Source organism: Podarcis filfolensis (assembly GCF_964270895.1).
Source record: "Podarcis filfolensis genome assembly, chromosome: 2".
In the NCBI taxonomy this organism is placed as follows: Eukaryota; Metazoa; Chordata; class Lepidosauria; order Squamata; family Lacertidae; genus Podarcis; species Podarcis filfolensis.
The window spans coordinates 51,782,400-51,807,653 of NC_139605.1; the positions used below are offsets into that span (position 1 = coordinate 51,782,400).

The following is a 25,254-nucleotide window of genomic DNA, read 5'->3' on the forward strand; positions in this document are numbered from 1 at the left end:
AGCGACTATGTTTCAAAGGAGTGAGAAATCAAAAATCTGTTTTAGGGCGCCTTGGAGTCATTATGCCAGCTGTGTAAATTAGTTCACAAAATACAGCGTATAAATTTCACGAATGTTTCCAGCCTAAAAAAGTTTTTAATAGCCTTCTTGTCAATACAGATGTGAATTTCAAATTGTACTTTCAGTCTCTCTGTCTCTCTCTGTCTCTCTCTCAAAAAAACAGGTTTTCCATGTTCTGTGGGTCTTTTACCATAAGGATGCAACTCTGAAAACTTGATCATGAGTTGAGGCTTACAGTTGTCTTCTGGGCTGTTTGCAGGTCTCCCAGGAGAAACATTCTCAAACTTCCAAATACATATAATCCCCAGCTGCAATATGTAGTGGGTAGCGGGAAGTGGATGATTCTTGCATGAAATTCCCGAGTTTATGCGACCAGGATCCAAAGAAGTGATATGTGGTTAGAGAAAAAACTTGCTTTGCTGCATTTGCTGCAGCAGTTTGTGCTTCGTGAAGGAGCAAATGGCTGTTCAGTTGAAAAAGGTGACTTTTCCCTCACCAGTAGGTCATCCCACAGCAAAAATAACAAAAGGCTGCTAGTATATGCATATTAGCACTACTTCAGACCTTGATTATACATACGTTCACAGTTCCATTGCTTAGTGGACCTTAGCTATTGTAAGTGTATAATAATAGTGTATTCTACTGTACACTCATATAATTACAGTGTGATCCTTGTGAAGTCAACAGAAGTGCTTCAGGATTACTGTGGAAAATAATCCACATTAGGTGTTCTAGTTGGAAAATGCTGGCTTACACTTTGGGAAATGTAGGAGGACTTCAGATATTCCCCAATTCTTGATAAGTTTTATTTTTTTCCCCTTTGTATGTGGCTGTGGAGAGGAGAATTTATCTGCTAATATCTGTCCTTCTCCCCATCCCCACTAACTCTAGGAAGGCATAGTTGAGAATCTCTTCAAGTGGGCACGAGAGGCTGATCAACCTCTGAGGACATTTGCAACTGGATTGCTGGGAGGGGCCATGGAGAACCAAGACATTGCTGCTAACTACAGAGATGAGAATTCTCAACTGGTAATACTCATGGCAAATCCGTCACACCCGTTGTTAAAAGCAAGCACTTGCAAAGCATAATTGAACCCTAAGACTTTGAGGGGGGGGCTCATTCCTCACAGATGTGATTTCAGAAGTTGCAGTGAATGATGGAAAACTGGAGGGGAATTTGCATGGTTCTGCTTTATAGGAAATTGCCATACTGTACTTGTCCTTTGCAAATGGAGGAAATAGATTCATATCGGAGTATTGGTTCTTAATGTTTCTGCTCTTGGTAGCATATCTCATGCTTATCTGCCCTGTAGCTGGAAATGTGCTTGGTGTGGTGTGTTCATTTCAAAACCTGGAGCAAATGGAGTGATTTATTGTAAAAGTTTGGTTAAGTTTGTAAACTGTCTGTCCACCAAATGTTGCCTAAGGCACTTTGCAGCAATAGCACAAAAATCAAACGCCTATACAAAATAATAATAAAAAACATAAAAAGCAGAGCAAAGGAAACACTTCAGTACAATCTGTAGAACAGCGAGCTAAAAGGGATGTCACGAACAGACAGGAACAAATGGGGAGTTGCCTTTAGAATATATGTTTTATTGTTGTAAGTCTCTTTGAGACCTACACAGTGAAAAGCAGGATATAATTTTTAAAACTAACAAAACAAATTGAAATACTGATTTCACATGTTAGTTGTGCAGATCGTTGGTCATAGATGTATTTGCCTGTAATCACCAAAGATCACCAGGTCTTTCTTCCCATGTCCATTTTCCCCTGCACTCCTACAGTAGACAGAAAATGAAAATGAACTGTCTTTGCATGGAAATTGCTTTAAACACAAAAACTATTTTTTTAAAAACCCAAACCCTCCCTCCCTCCTTGCCTTTGGTCCTTTTTATTTTTTGTGGGAGAAGGGCACATGGGCTGCTTCTCAATCAGAAGCCAGGGTAAAAACGCCTTGTATTTCTCCTTCCCTGGTCTCCTGCAGGCTACTTGACTTGAATTTGCTTATGTGAAAGTGCTGCATCCTTTTCTTTTTGCAACAGGTGGCGTTTGTGCTTCAGCGCTTGAGAGAGCTGCAAGTGAATGAAGTGAACACAAAACACGAAAACAAGCGGCCCAGTCCTCGAAAAGTACCCTCAGACTCTCTGCTGCCTCTGGATGAAGAAGCTGTGGACATGGATTATGGGGAGATGGCTGTGGATGGCGAACAGGAGGAAGTTACCGGGGATATGGAAATCTCATTTAACCTTGACTCAAATCACAAGACTAGTAGTCGGGTGAACTCTGCCACAAAAAAATCAGGGAAGCAACATGAAAGAGAGAATTTCCGGAAAGCAAAACAAAAACTCGGCTTCTCTTCGGAGCCAGAAAGGATGTTTGTTGAACTGTCTAACAGCAGCTGGTCAGAGATGTCTCCTTGGGTGATTGGCACGAACTATACCTTATACCCTTTGACCTCCGCTATAGAGCAAAGGTTAATTCTGCAGTATTTGACTCCCTTAGGGGAGTATCAAGAGGTAGGTATACAAAGGCAAGGAAACAAGCAATGTCTGGATGGGCTCCTTTTATGATCCAATTAAATTGTGGTAATGGGGGACGGTTTGGAATGATGATGATTAAAATTTGTATACCGTCCTTCATCTGAAGATCACAGGGCAGTTCAGAATTCAAAAATTCAAAATGAGAATACAAAAAACCAAAAGCAGACCAATCACCCCCTCCCACAAATACATTTAAAAGGCCATAGAATGTTTAATCAGTCAAAGGCCTGGTTATAGAGAAATGATTTCACCTGGCACCTAAAGATATGTAATGAAGGTAGCAGCCGAACCTTCCTGGGGACAACATGCCGCCACAGGAAAGGTTGCCACCCTCCAGACCCTGTGAGGGTGGTACATGAAGAAGCGCCTCAGATGACGGGCTTAATTGCTTGAAGATATGTCCAGAACAGGGGTCAGCAACCTTTTTCAGCCATGGGCCGGTTCACCGTCCCTCAGACCGTGTGATGGGCCGGACTATATTTTGAAAAAAAATAATGAACAAATTCCTATGCCCCACAAATAACCCAGAGATGCATTTTAAATAAAAGTACACATTCTACTCATGTAAAAACACGCTGATTCCCAGACCATCTGTGGGCCGGATTGAGAAGGCGATTGGGCCGCATCTGGCCCGTGGGCCTTAGGTTGCCTACCCGTGGTCCAGAGCATCACACAAAGAGCGTGTAAATGAGATAAATGAGATCTTGGAATTGTTTTCTCAGGGGTTTTTTTTGTGACTCTTTGAGTTGAGAGAAGGAGATGTTCCTCTGTAGACAGTGGTGGGAAACCTCTGGCCCCGGGGGCTGAATGTGATCCTCCAGGCTTCTCTGTCCTGTCCTTGAGACTTTTCTAGGCCGTGCTTCTCCCGCAGGCAACACCCTTTGACAGGCCTGTTCTGTATTGTCCTTAAGTGCTGTTGCCTGGGTGGAATGTGTCCTTGAATTCTGCTGGATAGGGAGAATGTGTGTGTGTAGAACAGAGGTTGGCAACCTTATCCAAGGATGGGCCGGTTGACATTCCGTCTGTCAGAGGATGGGCAGGAGCATGTGCACACATGCCCTCTTCCGGGTCGGAGGAGCACCTGTGCGCATGCACACACGCTATTTCCAGTGCTCCTCCGACCCGGAAGTACACTGGAAATAGAGTGTGTGCATGCACAGGGGCGCTTCTCTGTCCTCCACGTGTGTGCACATGCTATTTCTGGCGCACATCCGTGTTGGAGGAGCGCCTGTGCGCATGTGCACAGGTGCCATCAACCCAGAGGTCAGTTGCTGCGCCGGTAAGAGCGGGTGGTGGGTGGTGGCAGGGATCGCCATAGGCCAGTTAGACAAACCTCATGGACCGCTATCGGCCCATGGGGCTTAGGTTGCCGACCCCTGGTGTAGAAGCATCTTCCTTTGGCATGGCTGGAGTGTAGCCCCCTGTCCAAAGGTCAGAGTTGCATTCATTGTTCTACCCAGGGGTATATGGTCCCTGGAAGGTGGTCCATGAGGGAATGTGGCTCTTAGACTGAAAAAGGTTCCCCACCCCTGCAATTTAATAATTTGAACATATGAATGAGAGTTAACTATTTAGAAGAAGTGCTGAAAAGATGCATTTATTAGCTTGCTTTACTGCCTTTCCTTCAGTGGCGCAATGCACATTTTGACAGGAGGCTCTTGTCTCCCTTTCTTGGACAACCACCTTCATCTAAAATTGTTGAGAAGGAACTTGTTAGCTGAGTCGTAAGAAATACAAGGTAGTGTTGGTCACTTGACAGAGATGGATCTTGATTGTTGTCAGTATTCGCTTGCCTTTAAACTTAAGGGGAAGGGAAATGATACTGTTGAAAATGCTCTCCGCACAATTTTTTCAACAGTGAACTAATCTTTTACTTTTCTCAGCTGCTTCCCATCTTTATGCAACTTGGATCAAGAGACCTAATGATGTTCTATATTGATTTGAAACGGACCAATGATGTACTGCTCACCTTTGAAGCCCTGAAGGTAAAATGACAGCAGAGCAAATTGCTTGTTAACAAGTGGTGATTCTGTGCCAATTATTTTTTTCCGTGTCAGTTATTGAAATAAATAATTTTGGACCTGATATCTAGTTAAGTAGTGCCAAAGTTGCATTCTGAGTTCTTGTGTTTTTGCTCTTAAGTTTGATTGAGGCAACCTTCATCTGCTCTTTTCTTAACGAGGTCAACGATTATCTGTTTTATTAAGTATATTTCCTCTGACTGCTTTGGTCTATTTATTTTATTTATTTAAAACACGTCTATACTGCCTTTTATTCAAAATTTCAAGTCAGTTCACAACAATGTGAATATTCATTAAAATCACTGTGTTTAAGGCTACATTTATATAGATTTTTTTTAAAAAATAAAAAACCTAGAATTCAGATTTAGCCTTGATTCTAATCCTGATGCTGCTGTGCTTACTTGAATGCATTTCTTAACTTCTCAGCACTTCATATCCTCAGCCTTTCACATTCTGTCATCAAAGTGTTTCTTCAAGGCAAAATAAAATTGCAGTGTTAATATTCTCCCTTTGGTCTTGGAAGCGAGCCAGTCCAGAGTCTTTTTGTGGGCCAAGAAAGGCTTCAAATTTGAGTGATGCAGTCCCAGATAAATTTGCTATCCAGCTGTTTCCTTGGTGCTGCACCCAGATCTTCATATTATGTTGTTGTCTCCTGCTGCTTGTGTTCTTCCACTAAATTTAATGGGACATAAAATGGTTTTCTCCCAAGTTCTGCTACTGCTGCTGCCTTGAGATGAGACTGCAGAACATTGGTGCTATTTTACACTTTAAATCCTTTGCAAGAGAGAAGAGACATTTTCCTTGCTCAGAATTGCCTTGTGTTTTACTTTTGAAATGCATAGACATGCAAAACAAACTTTTGTCTTCTTAAATTGTAGGAAAATATCTGATGGCTGCTTTACAGAGTTGATAAAGCTATTTATAGGCGATTGAGTTAGAAGGTGGTGGTGTTATACCAAGGCCATCTTTTTGCTCTCAGGCAGGTGCAGTCCAAGAAGGCAATATCCTCTTTCCTTTACCACTCTGTGCAAATTGCAGAGAAGAGCATTTCACTGGTATCAGAGAACTCCAAGGGTTTGTTAGTGGATTTCTATATTGACTTTGGGTTTCTGTTCGCAGTATTTGGCATCACTGCTGCTCCACAACAAGTTTGCAACAGAGTTTGTTGCTCATGGAGGAGTGCAGAAGCTGCTGGAGATTCCCCGTCCTTCCATGGCAGCTACAGGTGTCTCCATGTGCTTATATTATTTGTCTTACAATCAGGATGCCATGGAAAGGGTAAGATTCCATTCTGCTAACAGAAATTGTAGGTATTTAAAATACAGTGGGGCTGCATTGGGAGGAGGAAACAGTAAAAATTGAGTTCCCTCCCTTTTGCAAGCAAATTTGCTTTTGCCAGCACAAAACAACTGTTGAATACTACCTAGCAGGTTCCTCTTTGGGTGGATTCACACAACCACACTTTTCACATGCCGACTGGAATTATTTCTTGATCTTTTGACACCTCCATCAAATGTTGGCTTTTCCTCATATGCTGTTTTCAACATGCTCATGTGGCTGCTGTTTAATGGGATACTGGTTTGTCAGTCATCAGTTGACTGCAAGAATCCACCTCAACTCAGCAAGAGTGCAGAAAGCGAGATCAGATCAACAGGCTCTGATGCCGGCCCTGTTAACTTCAGCGTTCGGGAGTCAACTTCATAGGTTTCTTGCTCTGAAGCTAAAGTGGAGGCAAGCCCCATGCTCACTGAGCTCAGAGTAAATCAATGGATCAATGGGTCAAATCAGTGGATCCTTTGGGTGTCACCCACACAGCGTAACCCATAAATATAATATTGCAGTCATACCTTGGTTCTTGAACACCTTGGGACTCCTATGTTTTGGCTCCTGAACACTGAAAACCTGGAAGTAAGTGTTCCGGTTTTCGAACGTTTTCAGAAGCCGAACATCCAGTGTGGCTTCCGCTTGAGTGCGGGAAGCTCCTGCAGCCAAACGGAAGCCGTGCCTCAGTTTTCTAACATTTCGGAAGTCGAATGGACTTCTGGAACGGATTATGTTTGACAACTAAGGTACGACTGTATCAAACTTTTTTGAGCTTGGTACATTTAGCACTTTGAAAGGAATTTGAGAGTGATTGCAAAGATCTTTGCTATCCTTCCCAATTGGCATCATAAACGTGTTGTATGTGCTTCTGAATTTTGTCACAACCATTTCCCCTACGTTCTTAGCTTTTAAGCATCCTTCGCAGACGTTCTTATTAAACGCCGGGTTTGATTTTGTTAGTTAGCTGCGTTATGTTTTAACTCTGATCTCTTATTCACTAGTTGCTTATCCCAACCACCATCTTAAGCAAGAATGCAAAAAGTTTTTTAAGTGTGACTGCAGCTGAGACTGCAAGTGTGACTGAATTATTAGATAGTCTGTTGCTTACTGTGGGGGCATTGCTGAGGGTTAAAACAGAAACTACGTGTTGTTTCATGAACGTAAGTGAGGATTGTCCTTGCATCTTTTTGTTCTTAGGTCTGCATGCATCCCCACGTGTTATCAGATGTTGTGAACTACACCTTGTGGTTGATGGAGTGCTCTCATGCCTCGGGCTGCTGCCATGCTACCATGTTCTTCTCTATTTGTTTTTCATTCCGTGCGGTCTTGGAGCTCTTCGATAGGCATGATGGCTTACGGCGCCTTGTTAACTTGGTAAGTGTTAAAGCAGTTTCATATTTTCAGGTGCTTTCTCAGAACATCTAAAAGTGGGGTTGGGGTGCCACCGCCAAGTCTTCTGCGCCTCAGCTGGTCCTGCAAGGCCAGAGGTGGGGAACTGGATGCGGACGGTGGGCCAGAAGTCTTACCTCCCTGTGAGTCATCTCTGATAGTTTGGAGGGGCTGTCAATCACCTGACATCAGTAGGAGCAGTTGACAACTTCAGAGGGATTCCCTCTCAGTGCCCATCGGATGACTTCATCCCAGTGAACTTCCATTTGCAGCCAATCCCAGCCATGTTTTTACCTGCCCCATACCTGACGTCACATATGATGTCAAGTGTTGGGCAGATGGGTGTGGTTTGAGCAAAATAGTCTCATTTAGGAACCTTGCTGGACCTAAGTAGGCCTGAGGGTTGGCAGTTCCTCACTGCTGCTATATAAGGTATTCTCTTTCTTTCATCATTTATAGAATATTCTGCTTCTCTGCAATAGATTGAATGGAGGAGATGGCAGGGAGACTGCAGAAGGCCAGCTGCATAACCTGTTTAGAAATCTGCCTAAGAACCCTTGTTGTAAACCAGAATTCCTCTTTTCTACAAAGCCTTAAAGCAAGGCTCTTTGAAAGTGAAATGAAACTTGGCAAAGCTTCTCTTCCTGGCCATGTGGGCAGAAGAGAGGGTGGGTGCTGAGTCTTAGGCTTTGGTCACACTTGTGAACTCTCACTCCCTAGCGTTAAACCATGTTTTAGCATTATGTGTGAACATGGCCACAGTGTGACTGTCACCAGCACCAGCATGCTTTGGGACATCTAGATTTCCCCTTCTTTCTATCCATGCTTCTCTTCACTGGCTGTAACTTATCCTCCTAATCTTGTCATTGGATGAGCATGTGATACTTTATATTGTACATTGGTTTAACTTTTTCTGATTATTAATTGTCTTTATATGTTTGGATTTTATTTTGTTAACTCACTTTGATACCTTTTTGGTATAAAGTGACTAACAAATGTAAATAGTAATTAAAAACAACTTAATATATGTAACATTTCCGAGATCCTCAGGCAGTTAATTAATAGTATTTTATATATATATATACAATATTTTTATTAATTTTAACATACTAAAATTTTAGACGTACCACACAAATTATTTTACATATATCCTTATTTGGACTTTCTTCAGCATCTCTGATAGCCTTCCGTCTTAATGATTTCTCCTGCATTTCTTAACTTAATATTGCCTTTACATTTTCTAACAAATCATTTCTTCCTTTCCATTTTTACAATATTTCTTAAATTACTCCTCACAGAGCTTCTTGTAGTCCTACAAACGTAATTTGATCATCGCAAATACTTTTCAGATAGTAAATTTAGCCCAGTCTTCGGTAAACCTCTGGTCTCGCCAGTCTCAGATCCTTCCTGTTAGCTTGTCTAATTCTGCATAGTCCATCAATTTCATCCTCCATTCTTTTAATGTTGGTAATTCTTCTTGCTTCCATTTTTGGGCCAATAATATTCTTGCTGCTGTTACTGCATATAAAAACAACTTACAGTTTTTCCTTTTTATATCATTTCCAACAATACCTAAAAGAAATGCTTCTGGCTTTTTAATAAAAGTATATTTCAACATTTTTTTTCAACTCATTATATATCATCTCCCAGAAGCATTTCACCTTTTTACATTCCCACCACATATGATAAAATGATCCTTCTTTTTCTTTACATTTTCAACATTTATTGCTAACTTTATACATTTTTGCTAACTTAACTGGCGTGATGTACCATCTATACATCATCTTCATCACGTTTTCTTTCAATGCATTACATGCAGTAAATCTCAAACCTTCTTTCCATAATTTGACCCACTCACTTAATTGAATATTATATCCTAAATCTTTTGCCCAATGAATCATCACTGATTTTACCTCCTCGTCCTTCAAGTGCCACTCCAGCAGTAGTTTATACATTTTTGACAGAATTTTAAAATCATTAAAAATATGGAACGCTTCACGAATTTGCGTGTCATCCTTGCGCAGGGGCCATGCTAATCTTCTCTGTATCGTTCCAATTTTAGTATACGTGCTGCCGAAGCAAGCACGGCAGTTAATTAATAGTAGTGGTAAAGGTAAAAGTAATCTTTGCTGCTGCCTTAGAGTCCGATTTAGAGAGAACTATGGTCTGTGGTGACAAAATGAACAGATTATTGAGGTAGTTTCTTCTTTAGCAATTAAAGTAGAGAGTTTGGTTTACTGCACTGCATGTAAAGGACAAAGCCAGTAAAAATGGAATAACGCTCCTTCCCTTGTGCTTCTCCATTTTCCTGATTCAATCTTTCTGGGTATGTTACATAATATTTTTTTAAAAAGTGAACAGTGATTCTTTAATTGCAAATGAACAAACTGGCTCATTTTATGAGAGTTGCTTTGTCAGGTTGCCTATATGTATTGAAAGCTCTGGCAGTTAATGCAGCTTCTTGGCACAGGTTTTCTTTGGCTGATCTAATTCTTTTATTTGAGTGAAAAAATAAGACAATAAGCCTTTAGGTGTGGGAAATAACATAATGGCAAATATGTTTCTTTTTCGCTGTAGATTAGCACTCTTGATATCTTAAACCTGCAAACCCAAGGTGCACTACTAAGCGACGATGAGATTTTTGCCAGCCGCCAGACTGGGAAACACACTTGCATGGCCATGCGCAGGTATTTTGAGGCTCATCTTGCCATCAAAGTGGAACAGGTGAAGCAGTCACTCCAGCGCACTGAAGGTGGCATCCTGGTCCATCCGCAGCCTCCATATAAGGTGAGGAGTGTGTTTTGTAGAGGTATAGGAACTTTTTGATCCTGTCACCCTTTAGATATTCTTGCAAAAAAATGTCAAAAAAGTCATGTTAGTCAAATCTGATAAACTGACTATGCTGAATGACTTGTGCTGTCCATGTTTTGGTAGCTTTGTGGAATGATTTCTGACAGTTCTTTGTGGAGCTGATTTTAAATGGATGTAGGGAGCACATTATGCTAGTTCTTGCTCAGTCACACTACCCTTGATTTTTTTTGAGGGCCCCTCCCCATTCCTCTTGTGGAAATCACTTTAATGGATAGTTCCTTTGTTCCCACTCCCCTTTTATGGTTTTCTGCCATTTGCTGTTTAGGCAAGCTTTCCAGCAGCATCCATAGTTTTTATTCCCGGATTTTAATCTTCCGTACTGTATTTTAGTACATTTTTAGATCATTGGGCTTTAGTGTTTGTGTTCAGAATTCTTTGTGCATTTATTTATTTAGCAGAATAGTAAATCTCAAATATTTTAAACTGATAGATACTAAGCCTGAAGCCCTGTCTTCAGGATTGCTTTCTCCTGCATGAGCCTTGAGATCAGCAGATGAAGCTTTGTTCCAACTGTGTGAGATTAGATCCTCAAGGTGTGAGCGGGGCACGACTTTACTTGCAGTGTCACCACAATTCTGGATCTCCCTTTTCTGAAAGCCGCTATTGAGTTAACAAGCGTACTTTTTCTTAAGTCACACAAGTAATTGATGATGTTAAAAGACTTCTTGAATGCTACCTTCTCCTTTCAGGCTTGTTCCTACACGCATGAACAGATTGTAGAGATGATGGAGTTCCTAATAGAATATGGGCCAGGACAGCTCTATTGGGATCCAGCAGAGGTCTTCCTCAAGCTGTCTTGTGTGCAGCTCATGCTCCAACTTATTTCAATAGCATGCAACTGGAAGACCTACTATGCTAGGTGAGAGAATTGAACATGGTAACTCACTGCTTTCTTGCATAGTCATTTGCCCCAGGCGAGTGTCTGCCCACATGCATGCTCTTCTAGCACGGAATGACTGCTGGTGTAATGGATTTGTGTTATTTTATGTAGCTGATCTTTGCCTTAAAAGGGTTCCACAACCGCTTGCTTTCGTTTTCTAGGAATGACACAGTGCGTTACGCTCTGGATGTTCTGGCCATCCTTACTGTGGTTCCTAAAATCCAGTTGCAGTTAGCAGAGGCGGTAGATACGGTGGATGAGGGAGGAACTTCTATTTCCATTGTGGGTATGTAGAACTTGACCTTTTCAGTCGCTTTCCATCCTTAACTTTATAAATCTCTTCACTGGTTGCTGAAATTTTCAGTAAGCTTTACACTGCCTCCTATACTAGGCAGGAGGCACTAGATGCCTTTGAATGCCATTTGCTGGGAATCATGGATGGAGAGGGCGCTGTTGCTCAGGTCCTGCTTTGAGGCTACTTGTGGACATCTGGTTGACTGCTCTAAGACCAGAGTGCTGGAGCAGGTAGGCCATAGGCCTCATCCAGCAGGGCTGTTCATAGGTTCTTATATACTGTTGTGTCCTATTTGGACAGACGACTGATCCAGTGTGTAAATGCTTCCTTTTTTGTTAGGTATCAGCATCATCCTGGGGCTTGCTGAAGGAGAATTCTTTATCCACGATGCAGAAATCCAGAAGTCAGCCCTTCAGATTATTATTAACTGTGTGTGCGGCCCAGATAACCGCATCTCCAGCATTGGCAAATTCATCTCTGGCACCCCACGCCGGATGCTCCCCCAGGCACCCAGGAGCGGCGAGCACACCCTGGCCAAGATGTGGAACGTAGTGCAGTCCAACAACGGCATCAAGGTGCTGCTGTCTCTGCTGTCTGTGAAAATGCCCATTACAGATGCGGACCAGATCCGAGCGTTGGCCTGCAAAGCCTTGGTTGGGTTATCCCGGAGCAGTACGGTCCGGCAGATCATCAGCAAGTTGCCTCTCTTCAGCAGCTGCCAGATCCAGCAGCTGATGAAGGAGCCTGTGCTCCAGGATAAGCGCAGCGAGCACGTGAAGTTTTGCAAGTATGCCGCTGAGCTGATTGAGCGGGTCTCTGGGAAACCCTTGCTGATTGGGACAGACGTCTCCTTGGCTCGACTTCAGAAAGCAGACGTTGTGGCTCAGTCGAGGATTTCGTTTCCCGAGAAGGAGCTGCTGCTTTTGATCAGGAACCATCTCATCTCTAAAGGGCTGGGAGAAACTGCTACCATCCTTACCAAGGAGGCGGATCTACCCATGACGGCTGCTTCTCATTCCTCCGCCTTCACCCCTGTTCCTGCTGCCGCCTCTCCTGTGCCTCTGCCTCGTACCCCTCGTATAGCGAATGGCATTTCTGCCCGGTTGACTAACCACCCTTCTGTAGTTCCTGCTGCTTCCTCTGTCCATGCCCAGCCAAGGCAGACTGCCTGCCAGGGCTCGCTTGCTCTCCCGGGGCCATCTCAGGCCACCAGCTCTCCAGTGATTGGCAGGATTAGCTTTGTTCGAGAGAGGCCGTCTCCCTGCAATGGCAGGAAAATCAGAGTGCTTCGGCAAAAATCAGACCATGGCGCCTACAGCCAGAGCCCAGCTATCAAAAAGCAGCTGGACAGGCACCTCCCTTCCCCTCCCACACTGGACAGTATAATCACAGAGTACCTTAGGGAACAGCATGCTCGCTGCAAGAACCCTGTGGCCACTTGCCCTCCTTTCTCTCTTTTTACACCCCACCAGTGTCCTGAGCCAAAACAGAGGCGCCAAGCGCCAACTAACTTTACCTCGCGGCTGTCGCGCAGGGCGGCCTTTCCAAAGTACGGCGGGGTAGATGGCGGGTGCTTTGATAGGCACCTTATATTCAGCAGGTAAGCAAGATGCTTTTTCTCAATTCCTTTGCATCTTTGGATCCAGCTTTCCAAAAGGTAGTCTTGAGTACCTATATGCATTTTGGATGAAACCTGTGGCTTTGTATCCCATTCCTTGTTTTTCCATCTACCGACAGTTTTCTCCAGCATCTTCCACGTTTGGAGCATTCATAGATATTTCCATTCCCTTTAGATGGCAGTCATTATTTCCAACCTGGCAATTTATCATATACAGTTTTTAAGCTTCATCTTCGTTTGGTCATTTGCCAACCCTCCTCTTGCGTTTTTAACAGCTCGCTTTCTTACTCAGTTGCACTTTGATTTCCCAGGTTCCGTCCAATTTCTGTGTTCCGGGAAGCAAATGAAGATGAGAGTGGCTTCACGTGTTGTGCATTTTCTGCGCGGGAGCGATTCCTGATGCTGGGCACTTGCACAGGGCACCTGAAACTCTACAACGTCTTCAGTGGGCAGGAGGAGGCCAGCTATAAGTGCCACAACTCTGCCATCACACACCTTGAGCCTTCTAGGGTAAGGAACAGTAACAGTGGGCCTCTGCATCACAACCACCTTGTGATTCTAGGCTTCATGAATGATACAGGGGTTAGTCAAGTCTTCCTTCAGAATCAGGATGCAGAGCTAAGCCAGGAAAGAACATAAACCTCTCCTCTAATTTGGGATTGTTTATAAACAAGACATGCTTCATATCCTGTCCCCTATTCCATTGTTTCTCTCACTTTGTCATCTTGTCCCAGCTCTTGCCAACCTAGAAGTTCGAAAGCACACCAGAGCGAGTAGATAAATGGGTACCGCTGCAAAGAGAGGTAAACGGCATTTCTGTGGGCTCTGGCTTCCATCACTGTGTTCCGTTGTTCCAGTAACGGTTTAGTCATGCTGGCCACATGACCTGGAAACCTGTCTGTGGACAAACGCCAGCTCCCTTGGCCTGAAAGCAGAGATGAGCACTGCACCCCATAGACAAATTTGATTGGACTTAACCTTCCAGGGGTCCTTTACCTTTACCTTTTACCTTACTACAGTGTACCCTTCCATTGGGTGTTATGGTGTGAATATATTAGTGTAAGTGGGCATTTTTAGTGATTGCTTTCTGTAATTTGTCACAGGTCTCCAAATTTCCAGTATATTATTATTCAAGCCGCTTGTGAGTAATACAGAATTATAGCAAGGGGAGGGGCAAAATGTTACCTGTCAGTTTCAGTCTCATCCAGTATTTCTTGGCAGGGGAAGAGAGATCAGTCGTTATGCATGGATACAACAACAACAACAACAACAACAACAACAACAGTATTTGGGAGGGAGATGAGGCTGATGGGTTTAATATGTATTTAAACAGGAGAAATGCTTTTCTATAAAATCTTAAAGTGCGAAAGTTTGCGGGAGAGATTGATTCTAGAAAACCAGTCCCTGTTTGCACTGCACTCATTTTCCATATTCCACTGACAGAAGCCACAAATCAATTTGTTAAGGAATACATTTACCCGCTCAGTCGGTAAAGCAAGAGACTCTTAATCTAAGGGCCATGGGTTCAAGCCCCATGTTGGGTGAAAGATTTCTGCAGGGGGTTAGACTGTATGACCCCATGTGTTCCCTTCCAATTCTACAATTCTCTGATTCTAAGTGACAGTTCTCACAGTTGTAAGCCAATGGGGTGCCGTCCAGGTTTTATGGGTGACAACTTCCGTCAGCGTTGGCTAGAATGGCCAATGCTCAGGAGTGTAGTCACACCATTTGGAAAGCACCATTTTGGCTACTCTTGTTTGAGTTTAATCTTGTGAAAAGCTCACTTCCCCATGCTGCTGTGCATTATAAGAGCATAAGAGCCCTGTTGGATCAAGCCAAAGACACATCTAGCTCAGCATCCTGTTCTCACAAGTCACCAGCCAGATGTCTAGAGGAAGCCTGCAGGCAGGGCACAAGTCCTACAGCAACTCTCTCCCACTCGTGATTGCCAGCAGTTGCTGCTGCTGCTGCTGCTGGTGATGATGATAATGAAGCCTTGCTCAGAAAAGGTCATTTGGAGTGGCCACGTACCCCAAACGACTGATCAGATGATCGTTGGGTTTACCTGCATGACAAATGTGGTGACGCTGGCCGTTAGACTGCCAATATTGTTACCTACCCAAAACGTTGTTTGCATCGTGGCACAATTGGCAGCTCTGAGGGCTTTCTTACTTCCCAGAAAAAAATGGCAGGGAATTTCCCCCAACATCCTGCTAAATAAGAATACATCCACACGCATAATAACGATACACTTTTACTTCTTTGTGTTGTCTCCCCTAAATTGCAGGACGGCTCTTTACTGCTGACGTCTGCATCTTGGAGCCAGCCTCTTTCTGCATTGTGGGGAATGAAGTCTGTCTTTGAAACCAAGTATGTACACTCTTTATTGTGTTTTCATTACCCCGATAGACCAGACCATTAAAGGAGCAATCTGTTAAGTGACTATAATCCTATGCACTCGTTCAAATGCATATTAGGCAGATGACAGATAGGTAAAGATTGCCCTAGTAGTGAATATAGCTGGGTTTTATAGCATATTTTATTATTAGCTCAAGAACCAGTATATTCTGTATTATGTGATGCAATCATACATTAAAAGGTGCACAAAATGACTGTTGAGAAACACTGTTGCTTTGATCTCTTACTGCGTATTGAACATTTGATTCTCCTGTGCAGGCATTCCTTTACAGACGACCACTATGTGGAATTCAGCAAGCACTCTCAGGACAGGGTTATTGGCACAAAGGGGGACATTGCCCATGTAAGTATCACTTTTAAAATCTCCGAAGCCAATTTAATATTCTCTGTTTAAGCATGTTGTAGCCATTTGCATGCCAGAACCATTTCTTATGGGAAGAACCTTGAAACATTGCATAGAGTAGGGATGAGGAACTTGTGGTGCTCCAAATGCTATGGGTCCACAGTTCCCATCAAACCTGATAGTTTGCCATGCAGGCTGAAACTGATGGAAGTTGTAGTCTTACCAACAGCTAAAGGATCACAGATTCATCATCCTTGGCGGTATAGGATGAGATTAATACTGAACAAGTTTGGTGAACTGAAATAAAAAATGAAATTCAGTAGCCCGACCATAGCTATTACGTAACAGAAGTTCTGTGTAAATGAGTTAGAGAGGGCTAACTAAGCTCTGATCAAAACAAAAGTAAAAATATAAATAAATGAATGAATTCCTTCCAGTAGCACCTTAGGGACCAGCTAAGTTAGTTATTGGTATGAGCTTTCGTGTGCATGCACACTTCTTCAGATACGAAGCTCTGATGTTGCTTGAAAGAGATCTAGCAATTAGTTCAAATGTGCCATGGATGGATCTGGTGATGGAACTTGCTTTATGGAGGCTGGATTAGATGACCTTTGACCTCATTGGCTCATTCATGTCCAGTGGTGAAACCTGGGTCCCTCCTAGGTGTTATGCCTGCCCTTCCTTTGGGGGTCTATAATGCCTAGCCTAGTTGATTCATCATAAAGGACATTTTCTGGATTGTTTCCTAGGACACATTCACCTGGAAATTATCCCCCCCCAATATATAATTTAATGTTTCCTCATTAGTTTAAAAATAAATTGTTAGAGATTTTAAAGAGAATCTGTACTTTATTTTAGGATGAATGAAAATGAGCCAGTAATTTTACTTTTCTATTATAACATATCAAATATTCTTTGTTCTGAGGAGTTAGAAGCAATTTGAAGGTGGCAGTGTCAAGCAGAGATAATCTCGGGGACTGTCTTACTTTAGGAAGACAAATGTCATAAAGCATAAATCTATTCAAATTCTTCACAATTTTCCTTGCCCTTTTGTTGATTTCCCTATATATTTGCATTTAAACAAAGTATTATTTCTATGTTGCTCTGCTGTGTTCTTTATCTTAGCCTTCAAAAGAAATCTGATCTTACCTCATGATCCGGTCATTTGGGAGGCAACAGGCTAAAAAAAATTATTCTTAGCTTCGGCAAAGGGAAATTAGTGTTTAAAGGATCCTGTACATAAAATGTATCTGAGAGAAGGGTAAAAGAAACAAATTCAAATGTTCAGAGTATGGTCTGATTTCCAGTTAAGCATCTATATGAAAATAATTTTAAAGAAAACAAGTCTGCAAAAATCTTTTTAGCATATATGTCAGAATGGTAACTTTTCATTTTGTGACGCTTTTTCCACCATGTGGTACATGGAATCCTTTCTGGTAGTCTCTTTATTTCATTACCCACAACCCCTAATCTCAGTTAGGGATTTTTTTCCCTGTAATGGATTGAGGCTTTGCACCACAGTTTTCTGAGCAGCAGCCTTTACTTCTTGGTCAGTTTGCACATTCTCAGGTAATTAAGAAAGAAATTTCCATCGTAAATGAGCAGTAGTGGATGCGCTCCTTAGGTTACACTGCTCTAGAAACATCATGCATTGCCAGTTTGGATAGCTTACGCGACTTGTGAAAGGTTGTTCTTGGCTGACTCATTTACAATATGAAGAAATCACAGGAAACATTCCTGTATTGAAGCAGAACGTACAAATTGGCAATATTTTTAGTATCAGCTGTGCGCAAAGTGCTACACAGAGCGCAGAAGTAAAAAGCAGTGAATCTGCAGCAATTTATGAAAAGCAGCTGAAATAAAAATTAAATTGTTTTCTTAAATTTACAGCACACTGACCCTGTAGCATGTTAAAAGACTAGCATATTTTCATGGCATAGGCTTCTGTAGACTAGGCTCCATCTTATAAAAGCTTATTTCATAATCAATAGTCTTTAAGGCTGCTACAAAATTCTTAATTAATTTTGCTGTGACATGCTAACATGGCTACACCTATGGAACAACACCGGTTTGGTCCTTTGTCTGATAGGTTTGTATCTTTAGTTATTTTAAAAAAAAGTGTAGTTCCATTTTACAGTGTTTGTTTATTTTGCTGCTTTTTAAAAAGAGGATTGTGTAAATTTAAGGGACGCTTGGTTGTTGAGAGTATCAAGGTATAGGAAAAATGATTTAATTCAAGAGCTAGGAAATAAATGCAGGGGACTCTTTGATACTTGTAAGGTTCCTGCTACTTGTTTTCCTTGATTGGTGACTGTGGGAAGCTAGGAAGAGACAACCCTTCTTAGAATTCTTAAAATGTACTCCTAACATTGCAGTTGTTAGCAATGCAAATAATTCACCTACTGTTTCATAAGCATACCATCTGCCTCTTAACCTTACTGTAGGTCGGCTTTAAGCAGTACAGTGGACCCTTGGCTTATGTTACCTTCGGGTAACGTAACTTTCGGGTTGTGAATGTGGCAAACCTGGAAGTGGGTTTGCCACCTGCGCAGAAGTGCTCTACGGTGCTGTGCGCATGCGCAGAACAGGCGCCTCCAGTTACGAAGATTTTGGGATACGGCCGGGCCTCTGGAACGGATCCCGTTCATAACCGGAGGTACCACTGTAATGCCCTTTGATTTCTCTCCAACCCAGTAGTGTCTGTAATGATTTCTGGGCATTGTCAGAATACAGAATGAATGCACTGAGCACTCCCACAGAGACTGATCATGAACTTGTAAACTCTTTTCAAGGTGAATGAGCAAACTCAGGGCAGGTGGTTGTCTGCAAAAAATGATTTTGACACTATTGCACATACTTTTGTTCTCTTTAGATGCAAACGAATTGCAGATCTTGACTATTTTCTTTTCTTCTTTTTAATCCAAAAGATCTATGATATTCAGACTGGCAACAAGCTGTTAACTCTGTTTAATCCAGATCTTGCAAACAACTACAAGAAGAATTGTGCCACTTTTAACCCCACAGACGACCTTGTCTTAAATGATGGCGTCCTTTGGGATGTCCGCTCTGCACAGGCAATTCACAAGTTTGATAAATTCAACATGACCATCAGTGGTGTTTTTCATCCAAATGGGCTGGAAGTCATAGTCAACACAGAAATTGTATCCTTTGTGTGAGTCACAGCTCAGGCACAATGATCTTAAGGAGCTTGGCGTGCTGAGCAAATGATTGCAGAATGTGGTGTAATGTTTCTTGTTCTATCAGATGAAATGCAATAATAGGATTCTTCAAGATAGGGCAGAAGCTTGGATTAGTAAGTTTGTTGGCTGCACATATTGCAATGCCAATTTGGGCCCTCCTGTTCAAAGTGGCTAGGACAAAACGCTTTGCAAGGCAATATTGTAAAGTTGAATTCAGAGAGTCATTGTTGTCTGATTCTCAAATATTAATGAGGGTGGCAGTTCTGAATTGGGCCAGGGAGGAAGATGGGACAATCAGACCTAAGTGTAGGAGTAGACCAGCCTTTTGTAACCTAGTGCCATCATCCCTGATCTCATAATGCAGACCATTGGCCATGCAGGTTGGCACTGATGGGAGTTGTAGTCCAAAACAATGACACTTGCTTGGAGAAGGCTGGGCTAGAGGAAGTCCTAGATATTGAGAAGTCCTGCTTCATCTCGGTGGCAGCTGCTGAATCAGTCCTGGCAGCTTTGCCACTGGCGTTTTCTGTAACATCTACCAACAATATATTTGGCATTATTCACATGCTAATTGCTGCTGCAGGTATTGCAATAGATGATTGCGTGGATTCTTCCCTAACACGTTCCCCAGTGGGACCTGCGAACTTTCCACTTGCTACACACAGTGCCAGCCTTGGATCAGTGCCGTGTAGTCTTCAACCATACTGGAACAGTCATGTACGGAGGTAAGATGCCCATTAGTAAGATGCCTGTTCCTATGTTACTTTCTGGTAGTTAACAAAAACATACATAGCCAAGGCATGCAGAATGGCATGTTTTGTCACTTAAAGAAGAGGCTCCTGGCTCAGCTGTGTGCTGGGTCTCAACAGGGAGTGCAAAGTCTTCCTGCAGAGTTCCAAAGGTGGGCTGGAACTTTGCAGCGGTTTGACTGACTGGTTAGTTTCTGCTACTTGTAGAAATACAGAAGGAATGCTTGCTAATTCCCAGGGGCTTTGCATAGATGCTCTGTTTGGTTCCTCCTTCTCTCTCTTCATTTTCTAGCACTTCTTGCTGTTACCCTGATATCTCGTTCCCTCTTCCAGATTATCCGTTTCCCTACTTGTTCCTTCCTCTTCCTTCCAATGCAGCCTTACTCACCTACTCAGTTTTCTTTGCTCTCAAGCCCATCCTTCCCAACTCAAAGCCTCTGCATACTTATTCAACAGGTAGCTCAAATTCTTCAGAGAAAAACGCTACAATTTCTCTATCCTTTTTCTGAATATGGCAGTCCAATGGTCTATGGCAGCCTTCTTCAACTTGATGCTCTCAAAATGTTTTGGATTACACTTTTCTTTAGCCCTAGACACCATAGCCCAAGGGTCAGGGGCTATGGGATTCATAGTCCCAAACATCTGGAGGGCACCAGGTTGGGGAAGGCTGCTCTAGTTGTTTCCATTCTCCATGTTTCAGTGTCACATGTCCTTTGCATGCAGAAAGCACCAGTTTCAGTTTCCCACATCTCCAGGTTGGGCTGGCAATGCCACCTGCCTATAACCATGGAGAGCTGCTGCCAATCAGTGTGTCTAGTACTGAGCTAGATGGACTATTAGCCTGGCTCAGTAAAAGGTAGCTTCCTATGCTCCTAAAACAATTTTAGACCATCAGAAACTGCTTACTTAAACACCTTTTCCCCTTGATCAGCAATGTTGCAGGCCGACGATGAAGATGATCTTCTGGAAGAGAGGATGCGGAGTCCCTTTGGATCATCTTTCAGGACTTTCAATGCAACAGACTACAAACCAATTGGTAAAGATCGTGCTTGCGCTTACCTGAATTTATATTGAGCAAAACTACATGCAGTGGTACCTCGGGTTACATACGCTTCAGGTTACAGACTCTGCTAACCCAGAAATAGTACCTCGGGTTAAGAACTTTGCTTCAGGAGGAGAACAGAAATCGTGCTCCGGCAGCACAGTGGCAGCGGGAGACCCCCATTAGCTAAAGTGGTGTTTCCGATTAAGAACAGTTTCAAGTTAAGAACGGACCTCCGGAACGAATTAAGTACTTAACCTGAGGTACCACTGTATATTACTTTCACTTTCTTTGCAGAAAGCTTCTAGCTTGCTTCCTGGAGAAACGGTCATAGATATCATTACACCTCCTTTTAAGAATGCAGTTGTGGTTCAGCTTCACCAAAAAGGATTTCCTTGTGAACAGCTAGGGAAAGAAGGGGTTGCACCAAGAGGACCAGAACCCTCCTCCCCTGTCTATATATGTAAAACAAGGCAATGCTTTGAAATGATGCTCATCATGGAGAGATTTATTAAAAGGTTACACTATGCCTGATATGCTTTTGCCTCTAGCTTTGAATGAATCACCCTGTTAGTACAAGAAAAAAGTTTTTGCTCTGAAGAAGGTGCTAGACTGTTAGGCACATGGTTAGCTTAGTCAGAGCGTAAGATTATTAATCTCAGAGTCGTGGATTTGAGCCCCATGTTGGGCAAAAGATTCCTGCATTACAGAGTGTTGGACTAGATGACTCTTGTGGTCCCTTCCAACTTTACAATTTGATGATTTAATACATTTCTCAATTTTTTGAGGTTTTCTTTGTTTCCTTTTTGGCTTTCAGCATCTTTTGTCTTGGCTAAATGTGGATTAAAACATGTGTTCTTTTCCAGCCACCATTGATGTGAAAAGGAACATATTTGACCTGTGTACAGACACAAAGGACTGTTACTTGGCGGTGATTGAGGTAAATGTCTTTTTCTTGCATTACAAGAACCAAACAAGGTAATCAAACAGCTGTTCAATTGTAAGTGTAGGTGCGTAACTGGGATGGAGAGATGATGATGATGATAATGATGATGATGATGATGATGATGATGATGCAGGTGGTGTTGCTGAATTTGTCAGTCCAGCATGTTGGATGGAAGCTAACCTACCATACTTGGTATATGGTTCCTGTTTCAGAACCAAGGAAGCATGGATGCCATGAACATGGATACTGTTTGCAGGCTCTACGAGGTGGGCAGGCAGCGTTTGGCAGAAGATGAGGAGGATGAGGAGGAAGACCAGGTAGCATATACAAAATGTCTCCTTTGTTGAACTTTTTAGAAAAGCTTTGAAAATAGCTTTTAAGGGTAGTATCCAACTAACATCTTGGGAAGGAAACCCAGAACAGATTTGTAGGGTGGGGTGCAAGGAGTTGTGCAAGTGGGGATCCCTGGGCTGATGAAACACACTGCGTAGCACTACACTGGGTGCAACCCTAAATCTTTATTGTATGTTATTTATCTTACATGGTTTTGGTTTGTTATAACAGACAGCACACTAAGGAATTTTGAGTTGAGTTCTGATGAGTGAAGTAGCTTGTATTTGTTGAGCTGCAAGCAGGAACAGATTTTTGGTGTCCCTTTTTTGCAGTAGTGATATTAGTTGTTTGTCTTCACTTTTTTTTTGTTAATTGCTTTTACTGTGTTAATAAGTGATTGAATGAATCAGTCGCAGTATGCCAAAACTAAGCAACCAAATGGATAGCTCTGTTCAGGAGGTGAATGAGAAAAGAGACCATTATTAATATGTCTTCTCGTGGTGATTTATGGATTATCCTGGCACTCAGGCAGCAGCTACATTTCCAACAATCAAATAGGTAGACTTCCCTTGAAGTGGGCCAATGCATACTGTGGAAATGAGTCCAGAGCTGCTTAAGAGATTCTGCTTTTTCCTTGTGTATTAGGACCATTGTTTCACAGATATACTCTATTGTAGTTAACTCTTAAAATGGCTAAAATACTGTTGCTGCTTAGGGTTGCAGAAAGTAATGTGACTTCCTAAGTTTGGTACATTTCTTTGTGCCAAACTGTCTGCCAAATGATCAATAAAAATGATTCTGTATGGTTGTTGGTTGGATTGTTTTTGCTTGTTTGTTCCAGGGTAGAAATACCATCAGTGTTTACAATAGAAACAAAGTCAAAGCTGCAGTCATGGCAGAGGAAAGTTGAAACCTTTTTCTTTTTGCTTAACTCAGAATAAAATTACTTTGCTTGGTTTCAAGGTATGTCATTTAGATTAGGATGCTCGGAAACTTTCCCATTGGGCAGTTATTTGCTCTTTTATTGTAAGGAGGGGTGGAATTAAATATTTTGTCTGTTCTTGACCTCATACAATCCATTTAAGTGAATGCTTATTGTTACACCCACCCATCAGAAACTCCTACATCCCCAGTCCTGATTTGAAAGTTGAACGTTTTCCTCAGGCAGCAGGTATCTTTACATTATAAGTTCAAATGTTGGTGTTCCAATTTGTTTTGAGTCTTGGGGAAATCGGCTCTGCGTCTCTCTTAATTAATTTTTCCAAGTACTAAGTTGTTGCTTTAAACCATGGTTGTTCAAGCAATGGAGCTATGAGATCAGAGCCAATGCTGGCTCCCCAGAGGTGCCTAGACCTGGTGGCACTTCTTTGCTTTACAGCAGTGATCTTTGCGCCCTCGTCTGTTTATGCTTGCTTGCTTCCTGCAGAATAAATGGACAAAATGAGGTGTCAGATGCAATGAATTGTCAAGCCTGGAAGAAAGCCTGTCCAGCTGTATAGAAGCCCCTCTCATTTCCTAGGGGCATGCTGGAGGGGAAGCCAAATAATAAAAATAAAGAATGATTTGAGCAAAACAGTGTTGTATACAGGGAGTTGGAAGAGATGACCCTTAGGGTCCCTTCCAACTCTACAATTCTATGAGTCTATGATGATTTATAGGAAATTGGCAGGTTTGTGTGTAAGGCCCCCCCCCCCCCCCCGGCTAGGCTTTAGTAAACCCTGTTCTTACAAGTTGTAGTTACAATTTCAGCCCCACATGTTTTCGGTACTTCCCCACTGCTGCTCTGCAACGTATTAAGAGTTATTCTTAATTTTAAGAGAGATGTTGTCTTTTGGAGCCAAAATGCTAACAGTTATATCAGAGCTTAGTAGTTTCTGTTCCTGCTATTTTGCTAGCTGTTTTGCTGTCTCCCACTGCCAGTGTAGAAAGCTTAGCTACTGCATTGCCTAGGGGTGATTACGTAGTGTAGAGCTAAACTGGAAAGGAAGAAGAGATAAGACATCACAAAATAGAGGGGCTATGTGTTGTGAGGTGTGTTCCCTGCCGCTTCCTGTACAACTCTTTGGAGCTGTGCCAATTCTTCTAGCTCTTCATTTGCCATTTGGACTGCCAGGGATGAGAAATGGGGACTACCAGTGTTTCTGAAAGTGTTCTGTCTGGAATCACTCTTGGTCTTCTTCCATCAAGTAGGCCTTGGGTGGATGAATGGTTCCTAATACTGTATGGCTCCCTTAGTTGAAGCCCCCTGCCCCCCCAGCTAACCTCTGTCTAGCTTTTAGGTACAGGATTTTCCTATCTTGCTTTGTTCACTATCTACAGTTGGAGGTATTGGGGGTCAGGGGAGTAGGTCAGGTAAATTGCCAGCTTCAAGAGAGAGGCAAGTGCTGATGCTTCTTTCACCTTAGGTCTTTCACATCCCTTGGACACATCTGCCTTTAAGAGCATCATGTCAGTGGCCAAGATCAACCTTTTCCATAGTTCAGCTATTGACACGCAACCTGGAAACTGGATAATGTTCAGTCTGTGGAGGGAGGTATGGGTCTTGGCCATGACCACCGTTCTGTTTAAATGGTTGCATCAAGTATCCAATGCCAATTGGAAGCAAGTTCTTTGCGTTAGAAGACCACCCTGTTCTCAAGAGTGTGGGATAGCTGGTTACTAAGTAATACCTGAAAGGTACTCTCCACGTGTTCAGGGCATTCTCAGCTGAGCCGCGTCTTAGCATCCAACTTGTTCTGTAGTGCAGCCCAGTTTGTGTGGTGCTCCCATAGTGTCAATAGTTGGTGTGGCCACTCTACCTCAGTGGTACATAGATCCAGCCACTCTTGCCTGTCAGTCTTGCTCAGTGTGCATAATGCAGTACAGTTAAGTGGCTGAGGCAGAGTGGGGGCTTGTTGGCAAAAAGGAATGGGCCTAGGCATGTGGCTTACCTGACTTCTGCCAATAAATCCTTCCTTTGAAGCACGACATGGTCACGTCTTAGGGCCTCACAGGGCTTTGATGAAAGTGATCAAGAAAAACCCAGGTCCTACCACCTTTCCTATAATAGCATGCTATGGGTTAAATGATTCTGAATGGCCCCATCCTTTTTATCATCTGCTAGAATGGAAAGGTAGCTAATGTAGGTAGCCTTGCAGAGAGATCCAAATTATTTATAAATGCAACTATTTGAGGAACTTTATATGGATAACTGCAGGTGAGTCTAAAATCCCTCTTAGTGCAG

At 42.6% G+C, this 25,254-nt stretch overlaps 1 protein-coding gene across 4 annotated transcripts in view; it reads left to right on the forward strand.

Moving 5' to 3' along the window:
• Window positions 1-25,254, forward strand: part of DCAF1 (DDB1 and CUL4 associated factor 1) — a 56,113-nt gene that overhangs the window by 17,615 nt on the left and 13,244 nt on the right. For all 4 annotated transcript variants that reach the window (XM_083603241.1, XM_083603239.1, XM_083603240.1 and 1 more), the window contains exons 6-22: window positions 952-1,089; window positions 2,106-2,579; window positions 4,487-4,588; window positions 5,744-5,902; window positions 7,145-7,321; window positions 9,914-10,123; window positions 10,897-11,066; window positions 11,249-11,373; window positions 11,722-12,982; window positions 13,312-13,510; window positions 15,288-15,370; window positions 15,677-15,761; window positions 18,689-18,922; window positions 19,593-19,686; window positions 20,642-20,746; window positions 21,619-21,692; window positions 21,911-22,015. In XM_083603241.1, coding sequence (XP_083459367.1) covers window positions 952-1,089; window positions 2,106-2,579; window positions 4,487-4,588; window positions 5,744-5,902; window positions 7,145-7,321; window positions 9,914-10,123; window positions 10,897-11,066; window positions 11,249-11,373; window positions 11,722-12,982; window positions 13,312-13,510; window positions 15,288-15,370; window positions 15,677-15,761; window positions 18,689-18,922; window positions 19,593-19,686; window positions 20,642-20,746; window positions 21,619-21,692; window positions 21,911-22,015 — 3,795 coding nt within the window. The remainder of the gene's footprint in view (window positions 1-951; window positions 1,090-2,105; window positions 2,580-4,486; window positions 4,589-5,743; window positions 5,903-7,144; window positions 7,322-9,913; window positions 10,124-10,896; window positions 11,067-11,248; window positions 11,374-11,721; window positions 12,983-13,311; window positions 13,511-15,287; window positions 15,371-15,676; window positions 15,762-18,688; window positions 18,923-19,592; window positions 19,687-20,641; window positions 20,747-21,618; window positions 21,693-21,910; window positions 22,016-25,254) is intronic.